The sequence below is a fragment of the Apium graveolens genome, chromosome 8, assembly GCF_009905375.1.
Source record: "Apium graveolens cultivar Ventura chromosome 8, ASM990537v1, whole genome shotgun sequence".
Classification (NCBI taxonomy): domain Eukaryota; kingdom Viridiplantae; phylum Streptophyta; class Magnoliopsida; order Apiales; family Apiaceae; genus Apium; species Apium graveolens.
The window spans coordinates 7068259-7087610 of record NC_133654.1 but is presented as its reverse complement, the minus strand read 5'-3'; the positions used below and the strand labels follow the sequence as shown (position 1 = coordinate 7087610).

The window sequence follows — 19352 nt, the reverse complement described above, 5'->3', positions numbered from 1 at the left end:
CGTAGACTTCTTAATTAGTTTTTAATATTTGTTATTTTTTGTTAGTTAATTGAATGTAATATTAATAATTACTACATGTTAATGATGCTTCAGATAACTGTTTATTGAGGTACAAATTGATGTTATTGATGTGGGGTTCATTTTTATTTAATAAAGAAAAATTTCATACATAATATTTTATAACTATTTTGAAAATTAATTTTGTATTATTACTATTTTTCTTATTTATTCATGCAATTGGAACACGTGATTTTATTTAAAGAATTGTCAATGAATTTCGAGCTTGGAGGTCGCTGTCATGTATAACAGTTATAGGTGATAAATCAAGATCTTTGAATTTTTTTTATTTAAGTTCATTAATCGACACCGTATCTAAATTCTGTTTTATAGGCGATCGAGGAGATTCCTAGCTCAGTGACATTTACTCTGCTATCATATTTTTATACCTAAGATCTTTTGCACCGTGTGGATTAGGGTGTGCAAGTAGAGCTATTGCATGACCAGAATTGCTTAAATTTTATTTTGTTGAGGCACGCTCGAAAATCCATTTTATCAGGCTTGAAGAAAGGATCACTAGGCATTTGAACTGAATTTTGAAAATATTAACCCAAAACTTCATTGCCATGAACTCAAAATATCAAAAGTTCTTACAAATGATATGATCTTTTTATTTCCACTTCAGATCAGCTATGAATTATTAAAATGAAGTAAACACAAGTCACACCTACTAGCTAAGTACACAGCATCAAAGCAGCCAATCTCCTAGGTAATCGGATACAGAATCGAAATGAAGGTCAGTAGGAGAACCTAGATTTGGTTCTATGATGATATTTTCAACATTCCAAAACTCCTCCAACATTTCTGTCAAAGATTTCTCATTTGAAGATGAAGGTGACGTACTTTTAATCTCATTGTTCTCCTCGTGACTGTAAGAATCAGAACCAAATAAATCGGAGAAGCCGGGGCTAAGAAGTTTGGTTAAGAAAATGTCACTGTGGTCCATATCAGGCTCGAGCTGACTAACATTGTTTGGCTCCCCTAGAGGTTCAGTATTATTCACAGACTCGAGCTGACTAACATTGTTTGGCTCCCCTAGAGGTTCAGTATTATTCACAGACTCGAGCTGACTAACATTGTTTGGCTCCCCTAGATGTTCAATATTATTCACAGACTCGAGCTGACTTACATTGTTTGGCTCCCCTAGAGGTTCAATATTATTCACAGACTCGAGCTGACTAACATTTTTTGGCTTCCCTAGAGGTTCAGTATTATTCACAGACTCAGTTTCTCTACTCCCACTAGGGGTAAGGCTTTCGTACATCTTATCCTTGTCAGATACTGATTCGGAGTGGATCATACCGGATATTTTTGGTACAGGTTCATTAGTAGCAAGATCATCGCCTGGTTTTGGACTGGTGATCAATATCTGGGTGCATTCTGCGGATGGAGTCTGAGCCAGTTTGGAATCGACATTGTCATGAGTCGACTGGCGCTCTTTCTTGTCCTTCTTCTTCATGTTGGTTCGTTTAGTAGGGATCTTTGAAGGAGAAAGGGCAGAGTTTGTGTGCTTACCAAGAACCTTTTTCCTCAAACTTGAGTTCCAATAGTTCTTGATTTCATTATCTGTTCGGCCCGGTAGCCTACCAGCAATTAGAGACCATCTGTCACAACAAGTTTATCAATAAGTTCATTATTCATACCCAACAATCATTGGAACTGACAATGAGTACACTTGAAAAACCGTATTTATAACTATGGCGCTCTCCGAATCCTGACACTTGAACATACCTGTTGCCAAGTAGCTTGTGAAGGCGAATGATGAGGTCTTCTTCATCATCAGAAATGTTACCTCTCTTAATATCCGGTCTCAAATAATTCAACCATCTCAGCCTGCAACTTTTTCCGCATCTATTTAAACCTGCAGCCATGATCATTTTCTTATAATCTTCTTGCATTACACAAATATATACCTACCACTACAACAAAACAGGCCATTTACGACTCACTAAAACCCACAAACCCTATACAAAAGAACAGACATAAACATGGATATATACCTGCTCTTTTGGGGAGATTACGCCATCGGCCTTCACCATGGAGTTGAACATAATCAGTTAAAATCTTGTCTTCATCTGAAGTCCAAACTCCTCTGTTCAACCCTACTTTTGAACAACAAGGGCTCCTCCCCATCCTCAACTTCTACTATTTACTTTTCCTACTCGATATAACTTTTTCTTCAGTACAACTTTTTCTTTATGATTCTGATCTAACTGCTCCTTCATCCGTGCTTTATATAGTGAGTGTAGATGAATAGTCATTGACTAATACACCACGTGAATGAAAACAGAACTTGAATATTTTAAGGGTTAAATAGCATTTTGGTCACTCAACTGACCGCAAACTTGCAGTTGGGTCATCCAACTCAAAAAACTTTCAATCACATCATTTTACTCTTAAAACTTTTCATCCAGGTCACTCGCCGTTACATTCTGTTAAAAACTTGACGGAATGCTGACTAAGCTTGGTGACTTGGTTTAAATAAATGGGTTAAATATAAAATTAGTCACTGAATTGAAAGTGATATATCAATTCTTTCACCGATCTTAACGGTGTATCACTTTAATCACTAAAGTCGTATAATTATCAAATAGATAACTCCAAAAATGTGACGAAAAAGTAAATATTATCTTTTGTTAAGTTCTACACATTTTTCTTCAACGCTACTATAATCAAATGAAAAGTTATGGACTCTAGTATTTTAGATAATATATCTAGATTTTAAAACTTTTATTTACTATTTATTTTTAATTAAGTAAGATAAAATAACTAGAAAATTTAAAATAAATAGTAAATAATTTTTTTTAAATCTAGATATATTATCTAAAATACTAGAGTTCACAACTTTTAATTTGGTTATAGTAGCGTTGAAAAAAAATGTGTAGAACATAACATATGATAATATTTATTTTATAATCGCATTTTTAGAGTTATCTATTTGATATTTATATGACTTTAGTGATCAAAATGATACTCCGTTAAGATTAGTGAAGGAAGTGATATATGGTCTTCACTTCAGTGACTACTTTGATATTTAACCCTTAAATAAATTCACCCTGGCATGTACAGTCAGCTGATGCGGCATTTTGGTCACTCAACTGACTTGAAACTTGCAATTTGGTCATTAAACTGAAAAAACTTTCAATTGTATCACTGACCAATATGTCCATTAAAAATTGAAAAGAAAATTGAACGAACTGGTCTTATACATGCCATGATAGATTTATTTAAGCCAAGTCACCAAGCTTAGTCAGCATTCCGTTAAGTTTTTAATGGAATGTAACGGCAAGTGACCTAGATGAAAAATTTTAAGAGTAAAATGATGTGATTGAGAGTTTTTTGAGTTGGATGACCCAACTGCAAGTTTGCGGTCAGTTGAGTGACTCAAACGCCATTTAACCCAATATTTTAATATTGCATGTGTTAATAGGTTATTGTCAGTTTGTCACACATAAAAATAAAAATTTATATTCATTTCCTTTACTTTTATTGGTGTGACCTAACCATGACTGCAATTTACAAATATCGTGTAGTTAATTAATAAATTACTGGAAAGTGCAAGTAATCCTCATTGAAGCATAGATAATTTACCAAAAATACTAATTTTTTTAAATATTTACTTTATAGATGAATGAAACAGGTGAAATCTGGCCTCTATTTGTATTATGTAATTAGTTTAGTTAGTTATTACTCTAAAAAAATTTAAGATGTTAGAATAAACCTCCAATCAACACTCTCATTGATCGGACAAGATTTTATCAATTTATATAAAGGTTTAACAGAGCTTTGAAAACTTCAAAATGACGAAAACCTCATAGATCTTACAATATTCAACACATTTAATCATCCCAAATGTTTTAGCTTATAAAATGATTTTAATTGTTTTTAAAAAGGGAAAAACTGTCATCCTCTTGAAATTTTGTTTCCTCTTCTAGAAGTTCTGACTTCTCCGTTGCGGTGGTGGGGAATATGTATTTTTTAATCTATTTTATGAGTGTAATCCATGTATAAGTTATGGAGTAATAAGTCCCGCTTAAATAGGTGATGCCTGAGTTGTAACGGACATATTATTGCAAGCAATATCTCCGAATTTCTAAGTTTCATTTATTTTTAGTATAGTGGTAGAATAATAACATGTTTAGTTGTATAGAAAATTTACGGGATATATAAATTATCACTAAATTCTTGATATCAGTAACTACAAGAAAATAAGGCTAAATACAACCGCGTAAATATAACCGAAGTCAAATTCAACCGATTACGTTTGAAATTAAGGGTGCGGCTAAATACGACCGGAATCAGTCGTATAAATAACCGGTGGTATTTAGCAAGGTCGAATTTAGCAATAAATTCGACAGCATGTGGTTGACATTCGGTCGAATTTACTCTTGGCAAAAAAATAGAGGGAATTTTCCCGCCAATTGAAATATTGGGCACTTCTAAATACAACCAATTTCAGTCGAATTTAGCCTTCCCCCATTTTTTTCAATTTTGGCGCCAAAACAGGGGGAATTTTAATTCCCGATTTGTTGTAAAATTCACACTCCTAAATTCAACCGAATACACAATTGGTTTTAGGGCCACGTCACTGCCATACGTCAGCAAATTCAGTTAAAATTGATTTTATACCGAAAGAAGTTGAAATTTAAGTTTAACTAAATCCGATCGAATTTGATAAATGAGTAAATACGGTCGAATTTAGTATTTTGGGGGATGGGATTTTTGAAATTCTACGAATTTTTTGGGCGGGATTTTCAATTTCAAACGAAAATTTGAAATTCTAAATAATGAAATTGACAAATTTAAATTCAACAGAAATAGGTCGAATTAAGCATACTAAATTCGACTGCTTACTAAATATGACGCGACCGAATACGACCGGCCCAGAAACCGGTCATATTTAACTAAATACGACCGGTTTTGGGCACGTCGTATTTACCCGAATTGAGTCAACAAAAATGCTATATATGAAGAGCTTTAACTTTGAGTAGAAGCAGTGTTCTAAAAATCGGTCTAGGCGCAGGCGCTAGGCGGTGGTAAAACGCCCAGACTCGGACCTAGGCAGTGATTTAGGCATTTTTTCAAATTTAATTCATTAATTTCATAATTTCACACAATATCATGTCAATTTCCAATATAAAGTATTGGTAAGAAGTAACAAGTAATCTAATATATTTATTTTTTTACTTAAAATATAAAAATAACATATTATAATTAATTTAAAGTGTGAATTAAAATATAGTTAATATCGTAAACTCAATAATTAGTACATAACACATGTCTAATGTGTAGATATTGTTTAATACCATTCTAATTTCTTTTTTCAAACAAAATATGACATATTGATCATTATTTAATTATAAAAATTAAAAATAAAATTTATATTCTTCCGATTAATGTTCCGATTAATCGGTCCAATTAATCGGTCCGATTAATCTCCGACTTGCGGATTAATTTCTCGAAGGTACCCACACCGCCCTGGCACGCCTGGCAATTTCTGGAACACTGAGTAGAAGAGAGAAATAGAGAACTAATGTTCAAAAAGAGGCTCGTGAATGGATTAACATATATTTCTGAAAAATCTCAATATATACAAGCCAAACATTTTCGAAATGCACATGATTAAAATCCATGTGCAATTGAAAAGGCGTTTAAGTATATAAAAGAAAAACAATAGAGCTAACAAGACAATTTAATAATTTAAGCTAACACTTGAGTAATTTAAACAGTAGACCCGACAGTCTTGTCAATTGACATGGTTTGAAAGTTTTCTGTCATTCGTCGTAGTCATTTGTTTTCTGTTATCAATCATTAGCAGTGTCTTCTAATCACTATTCAATCATTTCTATCATTTCATTCTGGATTTCACAAACAATCTGGTCGCTTCTATGAATGATATATCATTGGAGGATGAAGAAGAAGGAGGGTTGGCATTGGAAACAGAAGAACAGGTAGGTAATGATCAAATATTTTCTGGGTTTAACGCAAAACTTTGTGTAGTCGCTCGATTCATATCGGAGGGTCGCGTAGATTTTCAGGCAATGCAACAGACATTGGTGGCCTTGTGGAAACCAGGAATGGGTGTATACATAAACGAGTTAGATATTAATTTATTTCTCTTTCAGTTATATCATGAGGTTGACGTTAAAAGAGTAATGGAAGGATGTTCATGGTCCTTCAACAGGAGAGCTTTGATAATGGCTAGAATGAAAGAAGGCGACAATCCTCAAAGTGTGGAGTTGAACAAAATGGATTTGTGGGTTCAGGTTTACGATCTCAAAGCAGGGTTAATGATTGAAAGGATTATAAAAGAGGTCGGGAATTATATAGGCACATATATAAGCTCTTGCCCTTCAAACTTTGTAGGTGGATGGAGAGACTATCTTCGAGTTAGAGTCTCAGTAGATGTTCTGAAACCCCTGAAGAGAAGAATGAAGGTGAGAAAAGCTGTAGGAGAATGGGATTGGATTAATTTCAAATACGAGAACGTCCCCATTTTCTGTTTCATTTGTGGATTATTGGGACACTCGGATAAATTCTGCAGTAGGTTATTCGTAACAAAAGAAAGTGATATTGTTAGACCATATGGTAAATGGATGCGTGCAACATTCAGGCGACAGGTAAAACCTATCTGTAAGTCATATGTCATAGCCTATTTGTATATTCGAGGATTCAACTCAACTCAAATAAGAATGTAATAAGTAAATAGTGGATCGACCGTCAGAGAGATCTCACAAAGTAATATCTGTCAAAGGATTCAGAAACAAGGTTCATCTACAGACTTGAGGAGGTAATTCACTGGAAGAAGTTCAAGAAGTTGATCATGCCTCAGTGATATAAATCAAGATCGTGGATTTAATCAAGTGACAGAGATCTCGTCAGAGTATCATTAATTACAAGGATTTAATCTAAAGAAAATCAAAGCGTCAAAGTCAAGACATGAAGAAACGTCACGGAAGTTAGTCACTCATGAACCAGACAGTACATCGAGTGTCAACGTTGAAGTGGCGGAATTGATTCATAATTCTCAGTGATTTTCAGAAGATATTCAGAAGAATGGATGCTGCTCAGGGTTAGTATTAATTCTCTATTAATTAATTAAGTCATATAATTTAATTAAGTAAATAAATTATATCTGCAAAGATTAATTTATTGATTAATTAAATTAATTGATTAATTAATTCAGAATTAATTTTAGGAATTTTCAGAAGTTTAATTGAATTAAATTCAATCTTAAATCAGCAAGACAATTGAAAATGAACTAGCATGACAATCTGGATTGTCATACCGATTGTCATGCCAGTTCAAAAGATTGTCCTACCGATAGTCATGCCAGTTCAAAAGATTGTCCTACCGATAGTCATGCTGGTTCAAACGATTGTCTTGCTAGCTCAAAAGGATAGTCTCACCGATTGTCATACAAGCTTAAAGGATTGTCATTCCAATTCAATTAATTCGGCTGTTGATAAATAGAAGCAGAAGTCATTCAACTCAAAAAAATCTCAATCATACAGAACACATTCAAGAACAAAGAAAAGAAAGCAGCCGCCTTGAAACATTTTATTTTCTTCTCTACTTACATCAAGATCAAAATTCTAGTTTGTTAATGTTAAATCCAAACCACTAGAATTATTTATCTTGTTCTTGTGTAACAATCTAGCGGATCAAAATCCCTAGAACTTAATCTCAAATCGCGTTTAGCATTTGATTCTAATTATTGCAAAAATAGAAAAAGTTCATGTCGAATTTATTCTAGATTTGTGATAATTGATTTGAGATTAATACCTTGTAATCGATACAGTTGTTGTAACACCTTTTAAGTTTAATAATATTTTTATTTAACTTGAATTTTGTTTCACATTTTTTATTCCGCATTTATTCGATTATTTGGTAACGTTTGTATTCAACCCCCCCTTCTACAAACACATTGGGACCTAACAATTGGTATCAGAGCCTTCTGATTAACGAACAAATCAAGATCCTAGACTTTTGTGATTTTTCAACTCCTTGAATTTTTATTTATTCAAAAATTCATAATCACTTCACATAAAGTTGGAACCGTTAATATTCCACAATTTGATAAAGAGAATTATATCATGTGGAAGAAGAAGATGCTATTATTTTTACAAGTTGCAAATCCCAAATATTCAAACTTGTTAAAGAAGGGTATAAAAACTCCGATGGTTATTGAACCGGAGGTAATAATAGATGGTGTGGTGACTACTAAAGCTAGAACCTATCCAAAAGAGCTCGAAGATTTTACTCCTGCTGAGAAGGAAGAAGCCTCCTTGGATGCCAGCCTTCAATTAATATTAATTGATTCCCTTGATCCCTTGATGAACAGACATGTGATGAACTGTAAAAATTCTAAACACATGTAGGAAACTATTGAGGTAATTAATGAAGGCACAGAGGAAGTTAGGGAGAACAAGTTGGAAATCCTAACCTCTGAATATGAACATTTCAAATCAAATCCAGGAGAAGGAATTACTGAAGTGTTTGAGAGGTACAATGCGTTGATCAACAACCTGAACATCAATGGAAAGTATTATTCAATCAGGGAGGTCAACAAAAAGTTCATTTTAACACTGCCAGCTCATCTTGAACATAGAATCACTGCCATTAGAGAAGCTAGAGATCTGAGTGAGATTTCTTTGGACAGGCTCTATGGAGTGTTAAAAACCTATGAGTTGGAGCAGATTCAACAGAAGGAAGTCTACGGGAAGGATAGAATGGTCAGCACATCTATTGCACTTGTAGCTGAAGGTCAACAACAACAACAATCTCAACAATTAGAAAGAATGGTACAGTTTTCCAAGGGTGAGGAAAATGAGTTAGTAGCAGAATATGATCCTCCTACTACAAATCAATCTAGTGATGATTTTTATTCCTTGGAAGAGCTGGAGCAATTGGAAGACGAATCAATGGCCCAAATTGTCAAGAGATTCTCTAATGTCAGATTCAGGAGGAATCCCAAGCTTAAGTACAAGTCCAACTACAATAAATTCCAGAAAGGTGGATCTTCATCCTCTAACACCAGCAGTGGTGGATACAAAATAGGGATGGTTGATCGGGGCACCATTAGATGCTATAACTGCAATGAGTTGGGACACTTTGCCACAGAATGTAGGAAGCCAAAGCAAATAAGAAAGAACTCTGAAAGGGCTTTTCAGGCAAAGGGAAGAAGCTGGGATGATACTGACAGTGAAGATGAAGAAGAAGGAAATCTTGCTCTTATGGCTATTGATGGAAAAGTTTCATCATCAAGAATAGAGGTAAAACTTTCTGATGCTGAAATGGTTTATCATCTAAGAGGTAACTTAGATTGTGCACGTCGTGATAATGAACTGTTAAGTTTACAGATCACAGACCTTGAGAAAGAGGTCAATGAATTAAGACTTGTGCACATTAATCAAGACAAATTAAAAGAACAGGTATCTTTTCTAGAGAATAGAGTTGACTGTTATAGAAAACTCGAAACTATTCTCAAAGACAAGATCACCGATCTTGAGACTAAGGTTAGAGCCTACTTCAATTCTTGTTCGAAGGCTAAAGAGTTCTACAGTAAGCAAGCTGTTAATCAAACATCTGGAATAGGTTATGATTACAATGTTGCTATTGGAGAATTAGGCATAAACTCCCCTCCTCATGTATGTGCTAAAGGGAGGGAAGTACCACATGTGCTTAAGGGTGTTGATGAATCCCTCTATAAAACATCAATTGCTGAACCATTTGATGCGACCTCTTCTGTTATTCAAGAAGAAATACGTGCTGAGGATCATGCTTGTGAGAAGATTGTTTCCAAGTCAAGTGAGTCGAAAGTTCCAGTCAAAGTTGTGAAAGCAACTGAGACTAACTCAGACACACATGAGTTGGATAACAATAATGCCATGTCTACCATGCATAAATTACCTGCTGTTAATCACTCTCATAAAGCATGTAGTGTTGCTAATTGTATGTCTTGTGCTTTTAATATGATGTATGCTTATTTTAATGGTAAGCATGTGTCTAATGATAAGAGTACTACTCGTCAGCATGTGAATAACAAGAAGCATGATAGGTCTAAGACTGCTAGTCCTTCTAAGGCTAGAAAGGAGACATTTGTGCCTAAGCTTAAACAGAAATTTGTTAAGGCTGTTTACAAGGTCAAATGTTCAGTCATTGAGGATGTTGAGATCGTTAAAATTAAAAATGTTGTTTTGCCTGACAAAGGACAATTCTACAAGTATGACGGGCCCAACCAAGTTTGGGTTCCGAAGAAGGTCTAATCCATTTGAAGTGCAGGGCATTAAACAGGTGTAACCGGTAGTGTGGATTCTTGACAGTGGATCATCAAGACATATGACCGGAGATAGAGCCCTGCTATCAAATAAGGATTGAGAAAGCTAGCCCCCTGGTTACCTTTGGAGATAACAGCAAAGGTTTATCTGAGGGATATGGCTGTTTGCAAGCTGGGAATGTTATCATTATAATTTTGTATATTGTGCTAGGTTATTATCAGGAAGCAGTATCTAACATATAGCACCAGTGACGAGACTTGAGAATATTACGACATATCAGACACCTGCTGCACATTACACTTGGAATTGTACTCTAGTAAGATGTGTACAAGTGTACTCCTGGTTGGTAAGTCAAAAGAGGAAGTCAATGCACCACAGTTCATGGACTTTGCAGCTGCAGATCTATTGGACTATGCAATTTCTTCTTCACAATCTCACTTCAGGTTGGTATGAACTAGTATACTGCTCAAGTAATCGTCAAGGACATGGTATGGCACTCTAACAGAAGTTATAATTTTATATGAATAAGTAGAGTCGTCATATTAATAACTATCTTATCACTAAGCACAATCATATTGTTTTATATGTGCAGTGGTATATTGATTATGCAATATAACAATTAGTATCTAAAGTACTTGACAAGTATCGGTCAATGATATGTTGTTAACATTATGTTGCAGATATTTGTAAGCTTTTGACATGAATGAGAATTACTTAGACTTTACCCTAAGTGATCAATGTTTTATCAAAAACTCATTCATTTTGAAAAACAAAAATTAAACTTCTTTCTACATTAGTGATTTCTTATTTCATGTAAAATCTTTTGAAATCACTATTGTAAATCATTTTCTCTCTATTACCATATGTTCTATGATACAGGTTCAGTCTCCAATGACTTTCTTTCATTGACAGTCATGAGGTTGAAAACCCACAACGTCTATCCCAGACTGTAAAGACAAACACAAAAACAGAACCAACCAACACTCTTTTACCACTAAAAGTAGTATGAATGAGCGTGAGGGAGATAGTGCCTAGTGCACCATATAAGGAAGGTTCTGTAGTCAACCCAGTAGCTCTGTCTCCTACATAGATGAGTAGTATTTAAACCGAGACAACTGCTAGCCCCCATACATCTTCTCAAAAAGATGTAATGGCTGAAAAGGCACAAAAACAGTTACTAGATTCATTCTCTCAACAGGGTGAGTCTATTGAATTTTGCCTATCGGCCAAGGTATCCGATGTAGTGTCACCACTTCAAACATAAACAATTCTTGATGCACAAGGAGAGGTTACACACACAAAGGATGAGTTGACGGAAACAAGAGTTTCGACCATTTTAAGGTCAGATTCGATTGTTCAAGGTTCGTTAGTGGACCAATTGCCTTTACAGGTGTTAGGAGAGGATACTGATCCAAAAGCCATATGTCAGTGGTCAGTGTCTACCTCCCCAGGCTTAAATCCCCTGGATGCATCTGCGGATAGTGGATCTGACATAGGTGCAGATCGGCAACTTGTTGACAATGATTCAGATATTACCTGATAAGTCACAAGGAAGTGTCTTCACAGACATTAGAAGGGAACTTTGATCTTTATGCTAAAATCGTTGGATCATTGTTTACCTTCCCAGAATTCAAATCTGGAACCCTAAAAGGGAAACTAGCAACTTGTAGATTATGACTCAGATTTATCTGACGAGTTTAACAAGGATGGGGATTTGTGAACTCCCATTGCACCACCTGTGACTTCCTTTAAGGATGGCTAAGGTGATTTTCCTTGCAGGTACAGCTGGATTATGGAGCTATGAGAGAAGAGTGATACACTTGTGAGAATGAGTGTAAACACGAGTGGAGAGAAGAGTGAAACACATGTGAGGTACACTAAACAGAATCACACACTCACAGTGAGGTAGAAAGAGAAACTACTTGTTATTTCTTTTCCAACCAAGTGAAATATGAGAACTCCTTCAGACGACGACATACATTCCTTCTTTAAGGGGGAGATAAAAGCTTAAGAAATAGTTTGGAGGATTCCTCAACTAAGGGGGAGAAATAGCAGGGAGGAAGAAAAAGATCCTAAAAATGTACACTACACCACACCATTGTTGTTTCTAACTACGGATCCTATTGTACGGGAGAGGTGGTAAACACAAGGTGATTTCCTAGTAAGGGAAGAAGCAGTTAGGGGAGTACCATTGGTTTTTATCTGCGGATCCTATTGTACGGGAGAGGTGGTAAAACGAAGGTGATCTTCTTTAATCAGTTGATTCTCATAGGGGGGAAGCAAGAGATATGGGCTTCTCAACAGGAAATGTGGTTGTACAAATGAAGATGGAACTACTTGAAGATATGTTCAGTCTAGAGGAACATCTACTTGGAATCTGGAAAATGTTAAATCTCATCCAGAACTTTTCTGCTATTTACTTTGCATGTATGTTTATATCTTTTTCTTATTTGTTAGTTGAGTTATCCTCTAGGTATTTGTGTGTTATTGTCTAACAAACAAATAGGGGGAGATTGTAAGTCATATGTCATAGCCTATTTGTATATTCGAGGATTCAACTCAACTCAGATAAGAATGTAATAAGTAAATAGTGGATCGACCGTCAGAGAGATCTCGCAAAGTAATATCTGTCAAAGGATTCAGAAACAAGGTTCATCTACAGACTTGAGGAGGTAATTCACTGGAAGAAGTTCAAGAAGTTGATCATGCCTCAGTGATATAAATCAAGATCGTGGATTTAATCAAGTGACAGAGATCTCGTCAGAGTATCATTAATTACAAGGATTTAATCTAAAGAAAATCAAAGCGTCAAAGTCAAGACATGAAGAAACGTCACGGAAGTTAGTCACTCATGAACCAGACAGTACATCGAGTGTCAACGTTGAAGTGGCGAAATTGATTCATAATTCTCAGTGATTTTCAAAAGATATTCAGAAGAATGGATGCTGCTCAGGGTTAGTATTAATTCTCTATTAATTAATTAAGTCATATAATTTAATTAAGTAAATAAATTATATCTGCAAAGATTAATTTATTGATTAATTAAATTAATTGATTAATTAATTCAGAATTAATTTTAGGAATTTTCAGAAGTTTAATTGGATTAAATTCAATCTTAAATCAGCAAGACAATTGAAAATGAACTAGCATGACAATCTGGATTGTCATACCGATTGTCATGCCAGTTCAAAAGATTGTCCTACCGATAGTCATGCCAGTTCAAAAGATTGTCCTACCGATAGTCATGCTGGTTCAAACGATTGTCTTGCTAGCTCAAAAGGATAGTCTCACCGATTGTCATACAAGCTTAAAGGATTGTCATTCCAATTTAATTAATTCGGCTGTTGATAAATAGAAGCAGAAGTCATTCAACTCAAAAAAATCTCAATCATACAGAACACATTCAAGAACAAAGAAAAGAAAGCAGCCGCCTTGAAACATTTTATTTTCTTCTCTGCTTACATCAAGATCAAAATTCTAGTTTGTTAATGTTAAATCCAAACCACTAGAATTATTTATCTTGTTCTTGTATAACAATCTAGCGGATCAAAATCCCTAGAACTTAATCTCAAATCGCGTTTAGCATTTGATTCTAATTATTGCAAAAATAGAAAAAGTTCATGTCGAATTTATTCTAGATTTGTGATAATTGATTTGAGATTAATACCTTGTAATCGATACAGTTGTTGTAACACCTTTCAAGTTTAATAATATTTTTATTTAACTTGAATTTTGTTTCACATTTTTTATTCCGCATTTATTCGATTATTTGGTAACGTTTGTATTCAACCCCCCCCTTCTACAAACACATTGGGACCTAACACTATCGGTGCTAAGTGGTTACGTGATGGGAATGTAGGCGCCGGCCAGAGAACAACCGGAGAAGAATTTCAGAATCCGTTCAGAGGAAGTGACGGCAATCACGATCCAAAGTTTACTCCTGAAAATCAGGGATCAGATATTCAAAATATGAGAGATGGAAGGAAAGTAGTTCAAAATTTTCAAAAAGGCGGGACATCACCGATAACAGAAACCTATAATTATGGAGGAAATATCACGCCAGTAAATACAAGGAAAGAAGTTGTTGTGATAGAGTCCAAGAAACGTAGGACTGAAAGTACTGAAGATGACCCAATGGGCCTTAATACCGAAGTAATGATGGACTCAGATGAGGAGGATAATGTAAGTAAAGAGCAGACAGGCACAGCAAATAAAACGATTTCAAAAAATGGATTAGAGGCGAGTACTCAAGGGGGTGCTCGCCTAGCATTATGAGTATTATAAGTTGGAATTGCCATGGGCTTGGGACCCCGTGGGCTTTACAATTCCTAAAGGAGATAGTAATCCAAAAGAAACCCGATTTCATCTTTTTGTGCGAAATTATTTGTAAAAAAGATACAGTTGAGAGAGTCAGAAATACTCTAGCTTTTGAAGGTATGGTGACTGTGGAAGCGACTGGCCATAGTGGTGGAGTGGCACTATTATGGAGAAATAAGGATGATGTTGTGTTGAAATCGTTGAATAAAAACCATATTGATGCTGTTATTAAGCTGCAAGGAGGCCTCGAGTACAGACTAAAAGGTATCTACAGAGAACCAGATAGGTCTAAGAGGAAGGAAACATGGGACTTGATAAGGAAATTGTCATCAGTCAAAACTTTGCCATGGTGTTTGATTGGTGATATGAATAACGTTCTCTCTCAGAGTGATAAGAGAGGGGGCAAACCATATCCCCAGTTCTTGTTACAGGGTTTTCAGGGAGTACTCAGTGACTGTGACTTAATGGACATGGATCTTTGTGGCTATCAATACACGTGGGAACGAGGTTCAAGCTCAGAAAGCAGTATAGAGGTGCGGTTAGATAGAGCACTAGTGAATCAAGCTTTCCTCAGCATGTTTGCAAATGCTAGGCTCACGAACCTAGAAGTATCTACTTCTGATCACTGTCCAATATGGCTGGAAACTCAGATTAATGTTCAACGAAAGTTCACAAAATTCTTTCGCTTCGAGAATGCCTGGTTGAGGGAGCCTATGTGTTATCAGCTAGTAGAAGATGTGTGGAATCATGAGCCTGATAGAACTTTCTTCGAGAAACTCTCGCAGTGTACAGATATGCTATCAGCTTGGGGTCAGGAAGTTACAGGAAGCTTTAAAAAGCGGATAGATCGGTGCAAAAAAATTCTGAAAACTCTTAAAGGTAGGAGGGATACAGACTCTTTAAAGGTGGTTGCAGAGGAAAAAAAGAAATTGGCGGAGATATATGCACAGCAGGAGGTTTTCTGGCGACAAAGGTCTAAGCAACTATGGTTGCGCGAAGGGGACCAAAACAGCAAATTTTTTCATCTCGCAACAAAAAAAGGAGAAAGGCTAATCAAATCAATTTTCTGAATAATAATAATGGTGAAAGAGTGCAGTGGGGCTCTGGATTAGAAGAAACAATGACTGGGTATTTCTCTCATCTTTTCACTGCCACGGACACGGAGTGGGAGAGAGTCATCTCTTGTGTGAGAAGCAAGGTGACTACGGAGCAGAATATAATGATATTGGCTGAGGTCGAAGAGAAGGAGGTTAAGGCTGCGCTTTTTAATATGCATCTGGATAAGTCCTCAGGCCCAGATGGAATGAGCCCGGGATTCTACCAGAAGTGTTGGCCAATTGTTAAAAAGGATGTGGTGGAGCTAGTAAAGCAGTTTTTAGACACATGTATCATACATGACCATCTCAAGCTTACTAATATAGCTTTAATTCCTAAGAAGCAGAATCATGTGGTTATGACTGATTTAAGACCTATATCTCTTTGTAATGTTATTTACAAAGTTATATCAAAGGTTCTAGCTAATCGATTGAAGCAGGTTCTAGACTATGTGATCTCAGATTCTCAGAGCGCTTTTATCTCGGGAAGGCTGATAACTGATAATATTATGGTCGCTTTTGAAGTCATGCATTACATGAAACGTAAATCGAGAGGAAAAGAAGCTTGGATGGCATTAAAACTCGATATGTCAAAAGCATATGACAGGGTCGAGTGGAGTTTTTTGCAGGCTACCTTGTTAAAGTTGGGATTTAATCAGAAAGTGACTAGCCTGTTTATTAGCTGCATTTCTTCATCCCAATACCAAATATGTCATGCAGGGAGAAATTTTGGTTCGATTATTCCCACAAGAGGCCTTCGACAGGGAGACCCCCTGTCCTCTTACCTGTTTTTAATTTGTGTGGAAGGTCTTACAACCCTGCTTAATGAATATGAGATGAATAACAGACTTAAAGGTATTAAAGTAGCACGTTCAGCGCCATCTAATCTCCCATATGTTCTTTGCAGATGATGCGTATATTTTTTGTAATGCTAGTATGGAATCTGCTAACCATGTTGTGCAGTTACTCAGCTTATTCGAGAAGGCTTCGGGCTAACAAGTTAACGTGGACAAGTCTTCTATTTTTTTCAGCAATAATACGTGCAATTCTCCGAAACAAGATTTGTGCCACATTCTAAAGTTTAGAGAAGCCACTGATCGCAGCTTGTACTTAGGCTTGCCTAACATTATGGGGATGAATAAGAATTCAATCTTTGGGTACATTAAGGATAAGATGAATGAGAGAATTGAGTGGTGGGATAAAAAATCTCTCTCGACAGGTGGCAAGGAAGTGCTTCTAAAAACTGCAGCACAATCTTTACCAAACTACGCCATGAGTGTTTTTCTCCTCCCTGTGCAATTGTGTCAAGACCTTGAACGGTTAATGTGTAAATACTGGTGGAGGTCGAGTCCGCAAAAGGAAAAAAGGTATTCATTGGAAGAGCTGGGACAACATGAGTAAGAAAAAATCAGAGGGAGGTATGGGTTTTAGAAATGTTCGAGATTTCAATGTGGCTTTACGGGGAAATCAGGGGTGGAGACTGTTGAAATACCCGAATAAATTGGTAAGCAGAGTTTTCAAAGCCCGATATTATCCTGATGGATCTTTCTTGAATGCTAAAATAGGGAGCAATCCCAGTTACATTTGGCGGAGTGTGTTGGAATCCCAGTCAGTTTTGAAACAAGGTGTGGGTTGTCGAGTTGGTAACGGGCAGACAATCAACATCACAGAAGATCCTTGGCTCCCAGTAGTAGATGATCCTTATGTCCATACTAGAAATGAATCTATTCAAGATCAGAAGGTCTCTTCTCTTCTAGAGATTGATTCTAACTGTTGGGATATGGAGGTGGTAACGGATGTTTTTGAAAGTAGAGATGCCAGCATAATCTTAACTATTCCTCTCAACAATGATGTAGAAGATACTTGGTACTGGCGTAGAGAGAAACTCGGAAATTATACGGTTAAGAGTGCGTACTTGGCGATTCAGGAGTGCAAATCTGGTCGAATGGAGGAAGCTAACTCAGGCTTTTGGAGGAAAATGTGGAATTTGAAAATTCCACCTAAAGTCAAAAAATTCTTGTGGAGAGCATCATCGAACTGTTTACCAACAAAAGACTTACTAAGACAGAGACAAGTGCAGATCACAGCAGTATGCCCGACCTGTAATGAATATAATGAAACTATTATGCATTCTTTAGTTCTGTGTCCGTTTGCAGTATCTACCTGGTCACGCCTGAATATCTCCCTGTTGAACGGAGACTTTACCTCGTTCCCATAATGGTTACAGCTGGTGTTTGATCAGCAGAATACAGAAAAAATTCACATCATTGTAATGATAAGCTGGATGTTGTGGAAAAACAGAAACGACTTAGTGTGGAACCAACATAGTGCAGATTCAGCAGAGGTGATTGAGTTAGCAATCTCAGTTCTTAACCAATGGAGAAGTGTTCAAGACAAAATTTTCGACCGTTTTATGGGTTACATTACTCAGGAGGACAGGGACGAACACTAGAACCCACCACCGTTTGATAGTGTTAAGATCAATACTGACGCATCCACCTTTCAAGATTCTGATATGTATAGCCATGCGTTTGTTGTTCGAGATCACAATGGAAGGCTAGTCGAAGCAGGCTCAAAGTGCAGCAGAGGTAACTTAAGTCCAGATTTGGCAGAAGCTCTAAGCATTAGGGATGCCCTGAGTTGGCTGAAGGAGAAAGAGTATGCAAATACAGTGCTCGAATCTGACTGCTTACAAGTAGTACAGGCAATACGAAGCTCTTTTGTCTGCTTTTCTTATTTAGGGAGAGTAGTAGACGAGTGTCATAAATTACTTGTGAGTTTAAGTAGCAAAAACGTTAAGTTTAAGTTTGTTAAACGTTCAGCGAACAAAGTAGCTCACTACCTAGCAAGATACAATTGTTCCATGGCTGTGCGTAGTTGGAGGGTGGGAGATGTCCACCCCGAGTTTCACCCTTCTTGTAAACGATATTCGAAAGTAATGAAAGTTATTCTTCTTGGTGCCAAAAAAAGTATATAAAAGAAATGATTTTAACTACTACTAGTGTCCGGACAGTAGAATCTTAAAATTTAAAACAAATAATTTGACATATATTTTAAGGTTCTAATTTAGTAAAATTTTATAATTTATTTTTTCAATTTTTTAAAATAAAAATTAAATATTCAATTTTTAATTAGAAGTAAAAAAATCTAAAAATAATTAATATAATTAAGAATTCATTCATTTAGACTGAGGGAGCAGGAAGTATGCACCAATCAGATTAGCTAAGTAATTGAACGACACAAACTTTCTTAGATTAAAAAATATATGTAGGAGTAATGTTTAAGAAATTAAATTGACCAATTGTCAATATTTAACCAGTATTAAGATTTTTTATTCACTGTGACAACTACTTGATGGTGCACAACCTTCTTGTGTATGCGATCTTGCTTTTATAATTATATAATACTAGAATGAGAGGCTGCTAGGGTTACACGCAGCAAAATCATATTTTGCAGGTACCATCTTATTTTAATAACCAAGTTTCATAAATATATCAGGCTGTCTGCAACTTAACCGGTTATAATATTGTGTATTTCATTCATCTAAATTATCAGGCTTTAATTGAATTTGTATTTTCGATATATATCTCTTCTCCGGTGAGAA

General features: G+C 35.9%; 3 protein-coding genes across 3 annotated transcripts; 2 read left to right on the top strand and 1 right to left on the bottom strand.

Annotated features, from left to right (window-relative positions):
* Positions 1-612: 612 nt before the first annotated feature.
* Positions 613-2246, bottom strand: LOC141677980 (uncharacterized). Its single transcript, XM_074484145.1, has 3 exons — positions 2058-2246; positions 1789-1918; positions 613-1661 (listed from the first exon to the last, which is right to left on the bottom strand). The coding sequence occupies exons 1-3, from the start codon at positions 2188-2190 to the stop codon at positions 746-748; spliced, it is 1179 nt and encodes a 392-aa protein (XP_074340246.1). The 5' UTR covers positions 2191-2246; the 3' UTR covers positions 613-745.
* Positions 2247-14773: 12527 nt separating this feature from the next.
* Positions 14774-15724, top strand: LOC141679209 (uncharacterized). The gene has a single exon (XM_074485717.1). It carries the CDS (start codon positions 14774-14776, stop codon positions 15722-15724), a length of 951 nt encoding a protein of 316 aa, XP_074341818.1.
* Positions 15725-18263: 2539 nt separating this feature from the next.
* Positions 18264-18725, top strand: LOC141679208 (uncharacterized). The gene has a single exon (XM_074485716.1). The coding sequence runs from the start codon at positions 18264-18266 to the stop codon at positions 18723-18725; it is 462 nt and encodes a 153-aa protein (XP_074341817.1).
* The last annotated feature ends 627 nt before the right edge of the window (positions 18726-19352 follow it).

Coding starts and splice junctions, on each gene's coding strand:
- LOC141677980 (XM_074484145.1), bottom strand. CDS start 2,190: ATGGGGAGGAGCCCTTGTTGTTCAAAAGTAGGGTTGAACAGAGGAGTT. Junction 1,919..2,057: donor TAATCTCCCCAAAAGAGCAG/GTATATATCCAT, acceptor TCATGGCTGCAG/GTTTAAATAGATGCGGAAAA. Junction 1,662..1,788: donor CACAAGCTACTTGGCAACAG/GTATGTTCAAGT, acceptor TTGTTGTGACAG/ATGGTCTCTAATTGCTGGTA.
- LOC141679209 (XM_074485717.1), top strand. CDS start 14,774: ATGGTGACTGTGGAAGCGACTGGCCATAGTGGTGGAGTGGCACTATTA.
- LOC141679208 (XM_074485716.1), top strand. CDS start 18,264: ATGTATAGCCATGCGTTTGTTGTTCGAGATCACAATGGAAGGCTAGTC.